Below are 13,662 nucleotides of genomic sequence, written 5' to 3'. Positions count from 1 at the left end.
TCTGATTCGGAAGTGTATTACACGAGTAATACATTCGCGTTCATTAGAATATCAATTTAATTTTCTGCATATAAATGGAAACAAAAAATGAAACCATTTAGTGTCCCCTGGTTAGTTTATATTGGTGTACCTCATGTTTTGTCTACTGAGTGTATACCGTAAATTTCCGGTTGTTTTTTGTTTTAGTTTAAAGAAGAAGAAGCTTAATGGCATAGTTTTGAACGTGTGAAGGGGTCAAATGTACATGTTTCTTTAAGAAATAATGGCAATGGTAATTACAGCACAATTCACCAAGGCAATGCAAGGCTCGGTGCGAGGGGCTGGGCTGACGACACCTGCCCGCCTCCATCGCATCCACGCAAGGCGGAAGACTCCTCCACCTCACCGCCACAGCGAGACGCCAGCCTCGGAAAGGCGCAAGGTCTATTTTCAGGTTTGAGGGCTCTTCTTTTTGTCCTCTCGGTCCTTGACGATCCACCGGATCAATGGCGAAAATGGACCGAGCCGTCGAACCAGCGTTCCACACGACGAATACCCATCTTCTTCTTGAAACGAGGTTAAACTAATCAGGTTAGAGATTTCATCGTTTTAACGGACAACCACTTTGTCTACCAAATGTGCACCGTTGCTTGCGTAAACCTCGTTCACAGATTGTGGCCAATTTGTGCTCGTGCGTCATTGTGATTGCCTCCATCAGTCTGACGATGTACACGCCAACATAAATGATTTGTATTGTGCAAATAGACTCGTTGGTGTTTGTAATAATAATATAAAGAATTTTTAACGGCAGGCCCTGCTGCGTGCATTATGTAAGACACCTGAGACGGCCTGCTGTGATAGCAATGCACATTGAAAATAGCACACACGCACATAGAGTCATCAGTCTTACACACGCACGCACACGGGCACACACACATCACCCCAGCTGCTGTATAAAATATGCAAAATTAGCTCACCACAATGCTTAATGCTCATGCAACCCCCATATGGAACAATTTAGAATTGTGAGGGGAAAAAAAGTATGCCTCAAAAGTCAACCAAAACTTGCAGTTCACAGCTCAGCATCAGAAGCTGTGATTAGTCGTTACGCAATTGTAATCAAAATGCAGAATAGTGGGGGCGTGTACAATATGTTATTGTAAAGAACATTTTGGGGTTGGCTTCCTCTTTAATAGTTCGAATAAAGACACCAAAATCCACCCATTATCCAAACCGGCGATCGCTTATCCTCACAAGGATGGTTGGTATCGCCAGCTGTCTACGGGCAGTAAGCGGGGTTCACCCTGGACTGGTTGCCAAAACGTGGTGCTGATCCAAAGAATTATTTGGCCTTGGCGGACGTCTACTCTCACCTGAGTAGTTTTCCTTATACTGTCCATGTATTTGTTTTGAGATGAACAAATCAGTCTTTGTGACAGAACAATAGCCTGACTTGCCTCTTTTTCCTTCTCCTGTTTCAGCAAACAAATGGTAGTACAACAAATATCCAGTGGACAAGAGTGCGCCAAAGTGACATTTGAGTAACACAATCACACACACACACACACGCGCAAATCATGGCTGTGGAGAACTCCGTCCTGCCCCCGCGTCCGGAGTCGCTCTCACTGCCTGTGGACCACAAGCCGGAAGGAGAACAGGAGGCGGTCACTGAGGCCCCGATGCCCCCTGCCGACAGCCGCGGCGTTTTCAACGTGTCTGAGGAGCTGGGCCACGTCGTCACCACCCAGGCGGCCAAAGTGAACCGGTCGTTCCAATCCAAGATGGCCGAGCGGCAGGCCACAGTCAATCAGACCAGGAAGAAACCCCAAGGGCCGGAGAAGGAGAGAGGGCGATTCGGATGGGGTGAGCGAGCTTCAAGACTTTTGGTCCGGCTCCATCCCAGTGGAGTTCAGCTTTGAGAGTTTGGTGTTTTTGGCCAGTTAGCAAATTTCACCACCATGCCCATCCTACCACATTGTAATGAAAACTCAAAATTCCTGGCAATTTAGCATCACCCATTATTCGGGTTTACTGTATGTAATTCAAATTTAGTAGCAATTGGGCAAAATGTCACAATCAGGTTTATCTTTGTTGTTCATCTGTAAATTGTAAAAATAGCCACTTTAAACTCAAATGGTATTTTTTCAGTGTCTGTTCATTTTTCTTGATGTTTTTGTGGGTCAACTCATGCCTACCAAATTTCATGTTGCTTAGTAAAAACATTTGTTCTGGTTCTGACCTTGTGGAGCTTATTTAGGGTTTCTTACTTTTATGGTGAGTCACCAAATTTGTCTCGTATGCAGAAATTGGACAAAATCTTTAGGCTTGGACCATCTTTGAAGGATCTCTGGAAATGACCTAAAATTACCCTCCAAAATGTCCACTGTAAACAAAAATGGCAGACTTCCTTTCGTGTTTTCTGGCATGGCTTCTTGAGACTTTTTTTGTGGCTCTACCCATGAGAGACATGTCTGCGTTGTTCAGTGAAAAATTCCATCTGGTTGTGACGTTATGGAGCTGACTTGAATTGGAAATCAACCCAACCAAAACCTATTTTTTCCCCAAAATATGTTCTATGCAGGCCCGCTGGTTGAAACACAGCATTCTGACTGATATTAGCAAAAATCCCCCCGTTTTAGCCATCTTAGTGGGCGGCCATTTTGTCACTCCGCCGACTGAAAATGACATCACAAATGCTCAGGGCTCAGGAAATGACCAATTTTCAGCTTCAGGAAACAGGTGGCAAGACATCAACAACTTCATTTTTGAAGGATCTCTAAAAACCAAAACTGGCTTTGGGAGTTTATTTTTTAAAAACATTTCATGGTGGTACTACCGAGTCAATCTAGGATGGTCATGTCCAAACATTTGTCTTGGTATCTTTGCACCAGCTCGGGCTCGCCGCAAGAGGCAGCGCTACGTGGAGAAGAACGGCCGCTGCAACGTGCAGCACGGCAACATGCGGGAGACGTACCGCTACCTGACCGACATCTTCACCACTCTGGTGGACCTCAATTGGCGCTGCTCGCTCTTCGTCTTTGTCATGGCCTACGCCGTCACGTGGCTCTTCTTCGGCGCCATCTGGTACCTCATCGCCTACTGCAGGCGAGTGTTGCCCTTGATCCTTTTAATTCATTGGCGTTGTTCCTCACAAGTCTCAATGTTACTTATTTATTGCATTTTAAATTCAGTCATTTTGGTCTAAAATGACGATTCTTGTGTTTAAAATGCTGAGATTGGCTGAGATAGGCCTCGGCTATAGTGCTATACAAAATGGAAGGACGTTTGAAATGAACATTGGTTTTAAATGTAGGATTTGTATCATTAAAATTCAAATTGTTGATTCAGATTTGACATGGAATTGAAAATTTTACATGAAAAATTAGCTTTTACATAAAAATTTGTTTGATGTTTCAAATGAAACGTATTTGCATTTAAAGCAAATTCTTATATGCTTAAATTTACATGTATATTTATGTTCATCGTAAAAGGTCAGTTCAAAATGAAAATCTTTGCACTTGAAATGAAAGTCTTTGCACTTAAAACGAAAATGTAAAAAAAGGCATTTTTATGCTTGAAATCAAAGTTGTCAATTTGTTTGAAACATTGATATAAACATGTTCACGTTTAAAATGAAAATATTCATGTATTAAAACAAATGATGACATTTTTTGTTTATAATCAAACATCCTGAAAATGACAATTATTGTTTAAAAAAATGAAAAATTATACCTTTAGATTAGAAAAAAAGCATTTTTAATTCCTACATTTGAAATATTTTGGAAATTTCCGTGGTACATTCATCCATAATGTCCAACTGCTCTGCATCATGGTCAGAGGTGTTCCCAATATTCTGATTTTGATCACATTTAGCTCAACAATGTGGTGAACCTGCTCTTTTGTTATGATGCAATGCTATAAATATCTCAAAACTAATATCACTTTACTTATGACACCTTGCCAACAATATTTACAACGTTTTACTTTCTGCTGCGGTTCTCAAAATGCGAATTGACACACTTTTCATCTTCGAGACAATTAGGTAATTATTTAGCGGGCATTAGCGGCGGCGCACATCAAGTAAAACTGCTCTGTACTCGCATTGTGGCATCTTATTTATGGCCAGACACGACTAATGGAGCGGCCAATCCCACACTTGGCGGGACATCAATGCAACACAAGCGCGCATCTTTTAATTAAACGACCACGGCGGCTGCGTCACCTCTTCTGAACCGCTCGGCGACGACGCCTCCCGTGCGTTTCTGCCGCGGAAGCTGAAAGGAAAAAAGAAAAAGCAATCGTCGCATAACGTCCACGTGGCACTTCCTGCAGGAGCCGCGCTCCAATTAGCTAAGGGGCTCAACCTCGTAAAATCCTGACCTTATCGTATCAACGGAGCGCCAACGCCGGCTGCGGCAGAGAGATGCTACTTCTGCGCTTCCTTGGTCACCGACGCCGCTTCGGACACAGATGGTATAAATGAACACCACTTTAATGGATTAGCTCACTCCTTTACTCAGTTAAGAAGAGACATGAGCTCATGTCACACAAAGTTGTTTGTCCCGGTGGTGTTGCCTTGAGATAGACCGATATGCTTTTTTCAGGCCCGATACCGATTATTAGTCGTCAAGGAGGCCGATAACCGATATTTGGAGCCGATATTAGTTTTCAGTAAAAAGGAAAATATTGGCATCAAAATCGAAAGAAAAATGTACTCTTAACTTTGTTGTAACGTCTTTAAACATGTTTATTGAACAATGTTTCAGGTTTGCATGTTGACGTTTTAAAAATGATTATTTCAAGACATTTTTGACAATATACATCAATGTTATAAAATTCTAACAAAAAGTTCAGGGCCGCACCCAGGGTTGTCAGCATGTCTTAAAAAGGATAAATGGAAACTTAGGTTTTCTACAGTAAATGAAAATTTCCAAAATGACAGAATTAAAATGTTAAACTTTCACATGTCTTTGGTTTTTATCTCCACAGTTTTAAATTGATTTAGGATCGGCCCGCAGAGTTTAAAAAAAAAGGCAGATGCCGATATTGGTCAAAAAGCCAAATATCAGTGCCGATAATCGGTCTATCCCTAGTGTTGCCTTATGTTTTCAGAATGGTTAGAGACATGAGCAAAGAAGCACGTGTCCATCTTATGCTGTTGGTTTTCTTTACTCAGTGTTCAAAAAGGCAATAAAGCGCTGTAGACTTTAGGTTGAATTCAGTATGCTAACCTTACGGTTTCTGAGGTGGGTCAATAAAACCATTAGCCCTTTCACATGCCTGTAAAAGCAGTCTTTTTGACAAATGGACAAGTGGGATACATTTGAGTTGTGTGTATCCATACATTCCTAAAAGTGGGCATGTTTGAGTCGGATTTGGTTGTTTACCGCCATCGTCATGCTCAGGGGCGATCTGGACCACCTGGAGGACGAGACGTGGACGCCCTGCGTCAACAACGTCAATGGCTTCATTTCGGCCTTCCTCTTCTCCATCGAGACGGAGACCACCATTGGCTACGGCCACCGCGTCATCACCGACCAGTGTCCCGTGGGCACCATGCTGCTGCTGCTGCAGGCCATCCTGGGCTCCATGGTCAACGCCTTCATGGTGAGCGCGTGTTATATCCTAATGCAGAGTAGATGTGCTATATTTCACATCGGTGTTATTTTGGACTGATTTCAAACAGTTCAAGTGGGCGTGGCTGACCGATATCAATTTTTTCACAATTTTAACGGTCAAGCCCTATGAAAGCTGCCTAGCAACTAGCGCCTACGTAAATGTCTCATTTGACCGGGTAATGAGGTCAAAGTTGGCTCTCTTTCTTATTAATACTATTTTCATTATTATTATTCCAGCAACTAAATATATCAATTAATTAGTTCATTAATAAATAATTAATACAAAAAAAATAATCTTTTTTTTTACTAGATTCTTATTCTAGTAAGAAAATCGCCTTATGAGAGGCTTTATTTATGATCATTTTAAAATATATAATTTTATGCTGATAACTAAATATCCTTTTGGGGGGCATTATTATTATTATTATTATTATTATTATTAGTGGTAGTAGTAGTAGTATCATTATCGGAGTATGATTCTTTTTGAATAGCAACTAAATCACCATTTGAGTGGGCTTTATTTTATATATTCGTCGCTGTCATGTGAAAAACACTTATCTCCATTTTTTTCATTTTCTTATTTTTATATCATAATCATATTTCCGCGTTACAGACATCACATTAAAGTGAAAATGAAAAAAGTTTCCAAAATTGGAGATAAGTGTTTTTCACAGGACAGCGACAATATATAAATATGAATATACATATATAAATATGTACATATGAATATATAAATATGCAAATATGAATATGAATATTGATATATAAATATGTATGTATAATTAAAATAAGAAAAGTAAAATATTGTATTATTGATAATAAATATTATTGTTAATATTCTGGCAACTAAAAAGACTTTAGTTTTACTTTATATTAGATCCTGCCACCAGTTCATCCAATCAACAGAGAGTCTGGCATGCGTTTCACACCTATACTGCCAAATGCCCGTGCTGTCAGCCATTTTGGTTGCAAGGTTAGCCTACTGTGATTTTCACGTCGCCGGTGCAGGTGGGCTGCATGTTCGTGAAGATCTCGCAGCCCAACAAACGGGCCGAAACGCTGGTGTTCTCCAAGCACGCCGTCATCTCGCTGCGAGACGACAAGCTGTGCCTGATGTTCCGGGTGGGCGACCTGCGCAGCTCGCACATTGTGGGCGCCAACATGCGGGCCAAGCTCATCAAGTCCAAGCAGACGCAGGAGGGTGAGGCTGCCGACACGCTCTCACGTTGTCATCGTTGATTCTATAATCAATCAATCAAACTTTATTTATAGAGCTCGTTTCAAATATGATAACGTAACTCAGAGTGCTTCACATTCTTAAAATTAGCGGTGACCGAGCAAGCCGAAGCTAACGACATGAGGCTAACCCCAATTCATCACAAGGCCCTGATTCCGCCAGCGTTGTTCCGGTGATAAAAGTCTTTTGATCAGCAGTCAGGAGCCCTGTAGTATGTTTTAGGACATTATGAAAGCAATTCGTGCTTATTGGAACTGTGGCGGGTTGTGCATTTCACATTTTTACCTGCTGCTTCCACCCTTTGAAGGCGAGTTCATCCCTCTGGACCAGACGGACATAAGCGTGGGCTTCGAAACAGGCGACGACCGCCTCTTCCTGGTGTCGCCGCTGGTAATCTCGCACGAGATCGACGCCCACTCGCCCTTCTGGGACATGTCGCAGGCGCAGCTGGAGAAGGAGGACTTTGAGATCGTGGTCATCCTGGAGGGAATGGTGGAGGCGACAGGTGAGATCGTGAAAAGAAATTTCAAATTTGCCAGCACGGTGCGCAAGTGTTTAGCCAGTCTGCCTCGTAGTTTTGAGGCTTTCAAATCTCTTATTTGTAACATAAGCATAAGATACTATTTTCGAAGATAATTATCCTATTTAATACACTTTTTTTTTTTTTTTTTTTTAATCATTCAAATTTGGCAGGGTTGTTGACATTATTATTGCTATTCTCTGTGGCGTCAAATTTAAAAGACATGTTTATTTTCACTTTGCATGAACTTTCAAATAGAAGTCAACGCAAACATATTTTTTTCAGGAATATGTTACCGGCAGGCCCACTAGTTGAAACACGGCATTCTGATTCATTTTGCGTTTGTGGAATATAAATTAAGCAGCAAAATGCACTCGTTTTTAGCCATCTCTGGGGGCGGCCATTTTGTCTTCTGTCGACTGAGAATGACCTTACAACTGCTCACAACGACCAATCGCGGCTGACCTGTTTTCTGAATCTGAGCCGTGATTGGTCGTCGTGAGCAGTTGTGATGTCATTTTCAGTCGACGGAAGACAAAATGGCCGCCCCCAGAGATGGCTAAAACAAGTGGATTAACACTTATTCCACAAACGCAATATTCATCAGAACGCCCTGTTTCAACTAGTGGCCTTGCATAGAACATATTTTTGGAAAAAAAAAGTTTGCGTTGACTTCCACTTTAAGTTAAAAGAATACATTTTGAATATTTTTATAATCTGCAAAAAAAGTCGTCATTACAAAATTACAATCTTGCTCATCTTAAAAAAAGCATTTGAAAACATCTGCTTGTGAGTCCAAAGTTAAATTTGAAGGTGGAATGCTGATTTTGTATTTTGAGAAAACATTGCCATCTCACGCACCTACTCTCCCTCATGCCCAACCCAAAAAAAAAACGTGCGTCGTTGTAGCTCGAATTGTTCTTTCACCCCCTTGCATATTGAAATACATAATAATAAAAAAGCATTGTGGTCATATTAATTCAAAGTGGTAGTAAACCTGAGAAAGATGTAGCCTAGCAAGCTCTTTAAATGATTGTCTTGCGGCAAAATGGACCCAAAGGAGGATGATAAATGTTTGGAGCTATTCTTTGACGCTACGGGGGTGAAGATGGCTATCGATTTCCTTGCTCAGCAATTTCCGATGGGGGTTTTTTCAGCCGTAACTCTGCCGCAGAGAATATTCATAATAAAGGCTCGTCGTTCATCACCCGGCGCGTCACTGAAATTCTCCCGTCTTGGCTTTCGGCCCAAAGCGGCTGTGAGTAACGCGCGTCGTGTTGGCCGCGTGTGCCGCAGGCATGACCTGCCAGGCCCGGAGCTCCTACTTGGCTGAGGAGGTGCAATGGGGCCACCGCTTCAGTCCCATGATGTCGCTGGCTGAGGGTTTCTTCGATGTTGACTACGGGGCTTTCCATCACACCTTCGAGGTAATGTCTCTCCCGGTTTGGATTTTTTTATTATTAGAATTATTATGACGACCATCCGACACATGCAACGTATGATGTCATGATGTAAACACAAATTAAAAAAAAAAAAAAAATCCTGTAGTTATCCTGTAGTGTCCTTGATGCCCGCTGAACTTAGGTTTTTACGTGTCATCCGCCTCCAGGTGGACACGCCCTCCTGTTCGGCCCGAGAGCTCTCATTGGCTGCCGCGAGACTGGACGCTCACCTCTACTGGTCCATCTCCAGCCGGCTGGACGAGGAGCCCACCTTAGTCCAGCAGGCCACCAAGGAGCCGCAGGCACCGCCCCCCGAGAGCGCCCCCGCCAACGGCAAAGGGGAGGCGCCCACCTTCATCGTCGGCGAGATGACCGACGTCGGCTGTCCACCGGCGGGGCTCGGCGAACCCAACGGCAGCATCCAGTCAGCGTGCGAGGCCTAGATGACAGAGTGTTGACTGAGACATTTTGACATTTTGTTTGGATCTCCACAAGAAGACATTTTGTTTCTTTTTCTCTTTTTAGATAGCAGCTGTGGACGTTTCTCCTTTTAACCACCCTGGACCTTTCTCACGGTTTTAAGGATATTGTACATTGGCCACATTTGCTCACATTTGATTTGCCTGTAGATAGTTTAGGATGTTTTTGAACATCTTAACAAGAATGATGCGCTTCAAGCAACTCGGAAGATTATAACGCCTCTGCTCTAGCAAGGGCGCCAACTGTTCTCTGCGTGATGTCACACAGGCGGTGGTTGTACTTGCATTAATCAGGGGAGAACCAAAAGTGAATCTGCTTTGCTCTGCTAGCTTTTTTCCTTGGGCTCCTGCCTACCGGGGGCGCTGTTTGTTCAAGATATTCCTAACGCAGCGGGACATACAGGTGAACGCCAGCGATGTAACGATTAATCGAAAATTGATTTAAAATCAGTTCGCCCCGATTAATCGAAAATCGAGCTGATTAAATTCATCTAGAAAATGATGTCTTGAAACGTTTTTTCATTCCAGATGCACAGCACATTTTGAATGTGTAGATGAAATGATGCTTTTGCGCCAAACATGATTGCGTATTGGGTTTGTGGATGGCTGCAGAACCGCACTAGTGCACAGAGACAAGCATGGTAGCAATTTTTTTTTTTTTAAATCGAATCGAAAATCGGGAACTGAAATTCAAATCGAATCGGGGCTGAATCGTTACATCCCTAGTGAACACAAAAGGGTGTCTGTGGTGTCGTATATAGCGCAGGGATCATATTCATATTTAGTCTCGGCCGTGGGCGTATTCAGACTCTTTTTAGGGATGCTTAGGTCATTTTAGTGGCGGAGTGCAGAATCTGTATGCCTGCGGCTCGATTCAAATTCACCAAAATGGTGTTACCTCACCTGCGCCCCAACTTAGACCTGCATTTACCATTTACCAAAATAACCCATTATGGGATACTTTTAACAGCAGTTTTAAGGGTGTATTTTTAGAACAGGTCTGTGGGCTACTCATTTGGTCCCCTGGACCGTCTCACTCTACAGTAAGCCATCTGAAACTACAGTAGGTCTTTGGATCCTACAGTAGACCAGTTGACACCACAATAGGCCATCTGACACTATAGCAGACCATCCGAGTACGCTTCTGATATCACGGTGGACCATCTGAAACTACAGTAGACCGTTCACACCACAGTTAGTACAGTAGCGCAGTTAACACTACAGTAGACCTTCGGAGTCAGCCGTCTGACTCCACAATGGACCACTTGAAACTATAGTAGACCACCTTACACTACACGACAGTTCACAATCTGAGTAGGCTCGTTTGACTCTATAGTCGGTTTTTAAACGTCGCATTGGACATTGCAGTAGGGCCTTAGACACAAATGTAATTTCATTGAATTTATTCAACACTGGGAACGGAGTGTTAGCGACCCTAAAAGTTCGGACCGAGGTCCATTCCTGACTTTAGCAAGCCTAGCTCTAGGAATTCAAAGCACAAGTCACACCCTAACTTCCTGCGAACCGGCTGCTGAGTATAAACGTGGTGTTTTTACTTGATCCTTTTAATAACAACAATAGTTTGTATCATATACTAATATGTCACTTAGAATAAAGTATTTCCAGTAGTTCTTCCAGAGTAACTGCCTTCTTTCATGTACCTGTCAAGATTGATGCTGCCGCCAGACAGAAGAAGTCAGCAGATTGGGTTACTAGGCAGAATCACAGCTGGGTTAGTTCCTCAATTTGGCCGCTAGAGGAAGACAAATATTCCCCAACGCTGGAATCTGATCTTGGCTGTCATGCGGCCTTATTGGTGCTGTTTTATGAGATGGGGAACCCATCAGCTGTCTCCTAGGCAACCAGGGCTGGGGACAAGAGAGTGTGTGTGTGTGTATATATCTATGTAAGTGTGTGTGTGTATCTGTGTAGGTGTGTGTGTGTGTGTGTTTTAAAGCAGACGTCCAAAGGGGCTCATGGACTAAGGGGAGGTCATTAAGAAGTGACGTTTGCTGAGATGTAGTGCCATTGTTTTTCACCACAGTGACCTTGACATGCAAAGTGACCTCAACATCGACGTCGAGCCACAGAGGGATGACATTTATAAAAAAAAAGAAAAAAAAAAAAAGACAATAGCAGTCATCTGTGACCCATTCAGTCCCAAAATAGAACAAGAGGAGGCAAAGCGGGTGACTGCAAGGTTTAAAAGGGTCTAAGTCTACAATTACAGCGGATATAAAATCTCTGCACACTCCTGTTCAAATGACAGATTTTTTTTTTGGGGTGGAGGAGATATAAAAATGCGACCAGGATAAATCATTTTAAAAACTCTTTATATGACCCTCAGCCTGTACAACTCGGTTCAGAAAATATCTGCAGTTTTTTGAGAGGGGAGATTAAAAACAAAGAACTGAGATGAGGTTGCACAAGTGTACACACCCTCTCATACCTGGCGGTGTGGCTGTGTTCGGAATGAACCAATCGCATTCAAACTCATATTAGAGGGAAATCGGCACACATCTGCCACCAGTTGAAAGTGTCTTTGATTGGCCTCAAATAAAATTCAGCGGTTGTAGAGCTTCCACGGCAGCAATATTTTTTTCAGGTGATAGGTCACATTTATGGCTGAAAAAGTTTTGAAATGATTTGTCCTCATGGAATCATTTTTTTTTAAGATATTACAAACACCTCCCATTTGAACAGTGATGTGTATATGCTTTTTTTTTGTAATCACTATGTACACTGTATGTTAGATTTGTAGTGGTTTTGTTTTTGTGCTAAGACATCAGAAATGTAGAAGGAAAGACTGCATATTATGTTATTGTTATTATTAATTACAATTATTATGAAAACTGATGTGCTGGAGAAAAAAAACGAGGGCAGATTTAGAATCGGCACGCAAAAAAATTTTTTTTGTTCGAAAAGCATCTCTAAATTTAGTAAAAATTAGTTGACCAGTGTCATTAAAGTCGAGTTGACACTATTGCTCCAAATCACATTAGACGGACGGATAAGCTTGTTTTGGAAACTTTATTGACCAAGGCACATTTTTTACCTGAGAAAAATCTCACAGAAACCATCACCAAGCCAAAAAAAGTATACATACGGAAATAAATGATGGTCTTGTCTCAAATGTGCCCACTTAGTGTGAAATATTGGCCTGTTTAGTTAAACACAAAACAATTATTTAGTTCAATGGCAACAGGTGGATACACAGTTTAATTGTACTTTCTGTCATCTAGTGTATGGGCATTTAATTGTTCTGCCTGCATATAGTATGTCGCTGACACAGATGATCAAAGACACAATATTTGCAGTGAATACCTGTAGATAATGATTTTCTGACCAATTAAGTGAAATTGGATCATTTCATGGGGCACACCTGATGATCTCGTGACAAGTGTCAAAGTGTTTGGGAACTTACTTGCTTGTGATTGGGGCTCATTTGAAGCCCTGGAATTCTCACAAAATGGCTTACTTGGAACCAAAACAGACAACTGCCTATTCAATTTCCGACGTGGGTCCATAAGCCTTAAGTCATGATAGACATTTCCACCCAACTTCATGCTTTTAAATGGAAGAGGGTTTGGGGTCTGAATTTAAAAAATAAAGCCAGGCAAAACATCTTTGCAATATAAGGCAAGGCAAGACAAGGCAGCTTTTTTTTTTAAATAGCACATTTCACAAGGCAACTCAATGTCTGTGATTTGTAGACAAATAGCATCATTTTAGAATATATTCTGCAGCTGATTTAGGGCCAGTGTAAAGCCTTCAGGACTGGAGTAATATGTTCTGATCTTTTTGTTCTGATCGGAACCCGAGCTGCAGTGTTCTGAATGAGCTGCAGCTATTTGATGCTCAAGGCAGAAGACCAATACAATAATCAAGTCTACTGGCGATAAAAGCATGGATAACCTTCTATCGTCCCGCAGTCCTTATTCATAAAAATAACAATCGTCCTCGTCATTCTAGAACGCTTCCGTCCTTACGTTTCGTCAGTCCGTCCCACCAAACAATAAATAAATATAAAATGCGTCCGCGCATGTACGCCGTGGGAGAGATACTAACGGCAGAGGTTTCATAATTCATAAACATTATTTAAATCTCATTAACTGGCTAATTTCTTATTCACATCCTCTTACCAGCTGGGAGTATCGTGAGTGGATTGAATTGTTTACAACTGTCCCTGGGACGGAATGCCCAATGAATGAGAATACGTTAATACAAACCCTGGAATTGGCTGCTCCCAACCAAAATGGCCAACTTCCGGTTCAATTTCGGACAAGACTCCTTGAGACTTTTCCAAGTGTCGTTTCATTATTGACACGTCCACCTAATTTTGTTAAATCAGTCACAGGGACTAATCTCTGAAAAAAACTTTCCAGGG

At 42.0% G+C, this 13,662-nt stretch overlaps 1 protein-coding gene and 1 long non-coding RNA gene across 2 annotated transcripts; one reads left to right on the top strand and one right to left on the bottom strand.

Annotated features, from left to right (window-relative positions):
• Positions 1 to 297: 297 nt before the first annotated feature.
• Positions 298 to 10,914, top strand: kcnj9 (potassium inwardly rectifying channel subfamily J member 9). The gene is made up of 8 exons (XM_086043087.1): positions 298 to 570; positions 1,461 to 1,842; positions 2,871 to 3,084; positions 5,385 to 5,586; positions 6,606 to 6,798; positions 7,142 to 7,339; positions 8,651 to 8,781; positions 8,964 to 10,914. Exons 2-8 carry the CDS (start codon positions 1,557 to 1,559, stop codon positions 9,237 to 9,239), a joined length of 1,500 nt encoding a protein of 499 aa, XP_085899213.1. The 5' UTR covers positions 298 to 570; positions 1,461 to 1,556; the 3' UTR covers positions 9,240 to 10,914.
• LOC147141319 (uncharacterized) lies at positions 3,766 to 7,385 on the bottom strand. The gene is made up of 3 exons (XR_015088381.1): positions 7,120 to 7,385; positions 5,367 to 7,040; positions 3,766 to 4,437 (listed from the first exon to the last, which is right to left on the bottom strand). It is a non-coding gene; the product is annotated as an uncharacterized LOC147141319 (long non-coding RNA).
• Positions 10,915 to 13,662: the final 2,748 nt, after the last annotated feature.

Source organism: Filicampus tigris, chromosome 10 (genome assembly GCF_054856515.1).
Source record: "Filicampus tigris isolate MCC_2025a chromosome 10, RoL_Ftig_1.0, whole genome shotgun sequence".
Lineage (NCBI taxonomy): Eukaryota > Metazoa > Chordata > Actinopteri > Syngnathiformes > Syngnathidae > Filicampus > Filicampus tigris.
Note: the sequence above shows the minus strand (reverse complement) of the source record. Positions and strands in the feature narration are given on the sequence as shown.

Coding starts and splice junctions, on each gene's coding strand:
- kcnj9 (XM_086043087.1), top strand. CDS start 1,557: ATGGCTGTGGAGAACTCCGTCCTGCCCCCGCGTCCGGAGTCGCTCTCA. Junction 1,843..2,870: donor GAGAGGGCGATTCGGATGGG/GTGAGCGAGCTT, acceptor TCTTTGCACCAG/CTCGGGCTCGCCGCAAGAGG. Junction 3,085..5,384: donor TACCTCATCGCCTACTGCAG/GCGAGTGTTGCC, acceptor CGTCATGCTCAG/GGGCGATCTGGACCACCTGG.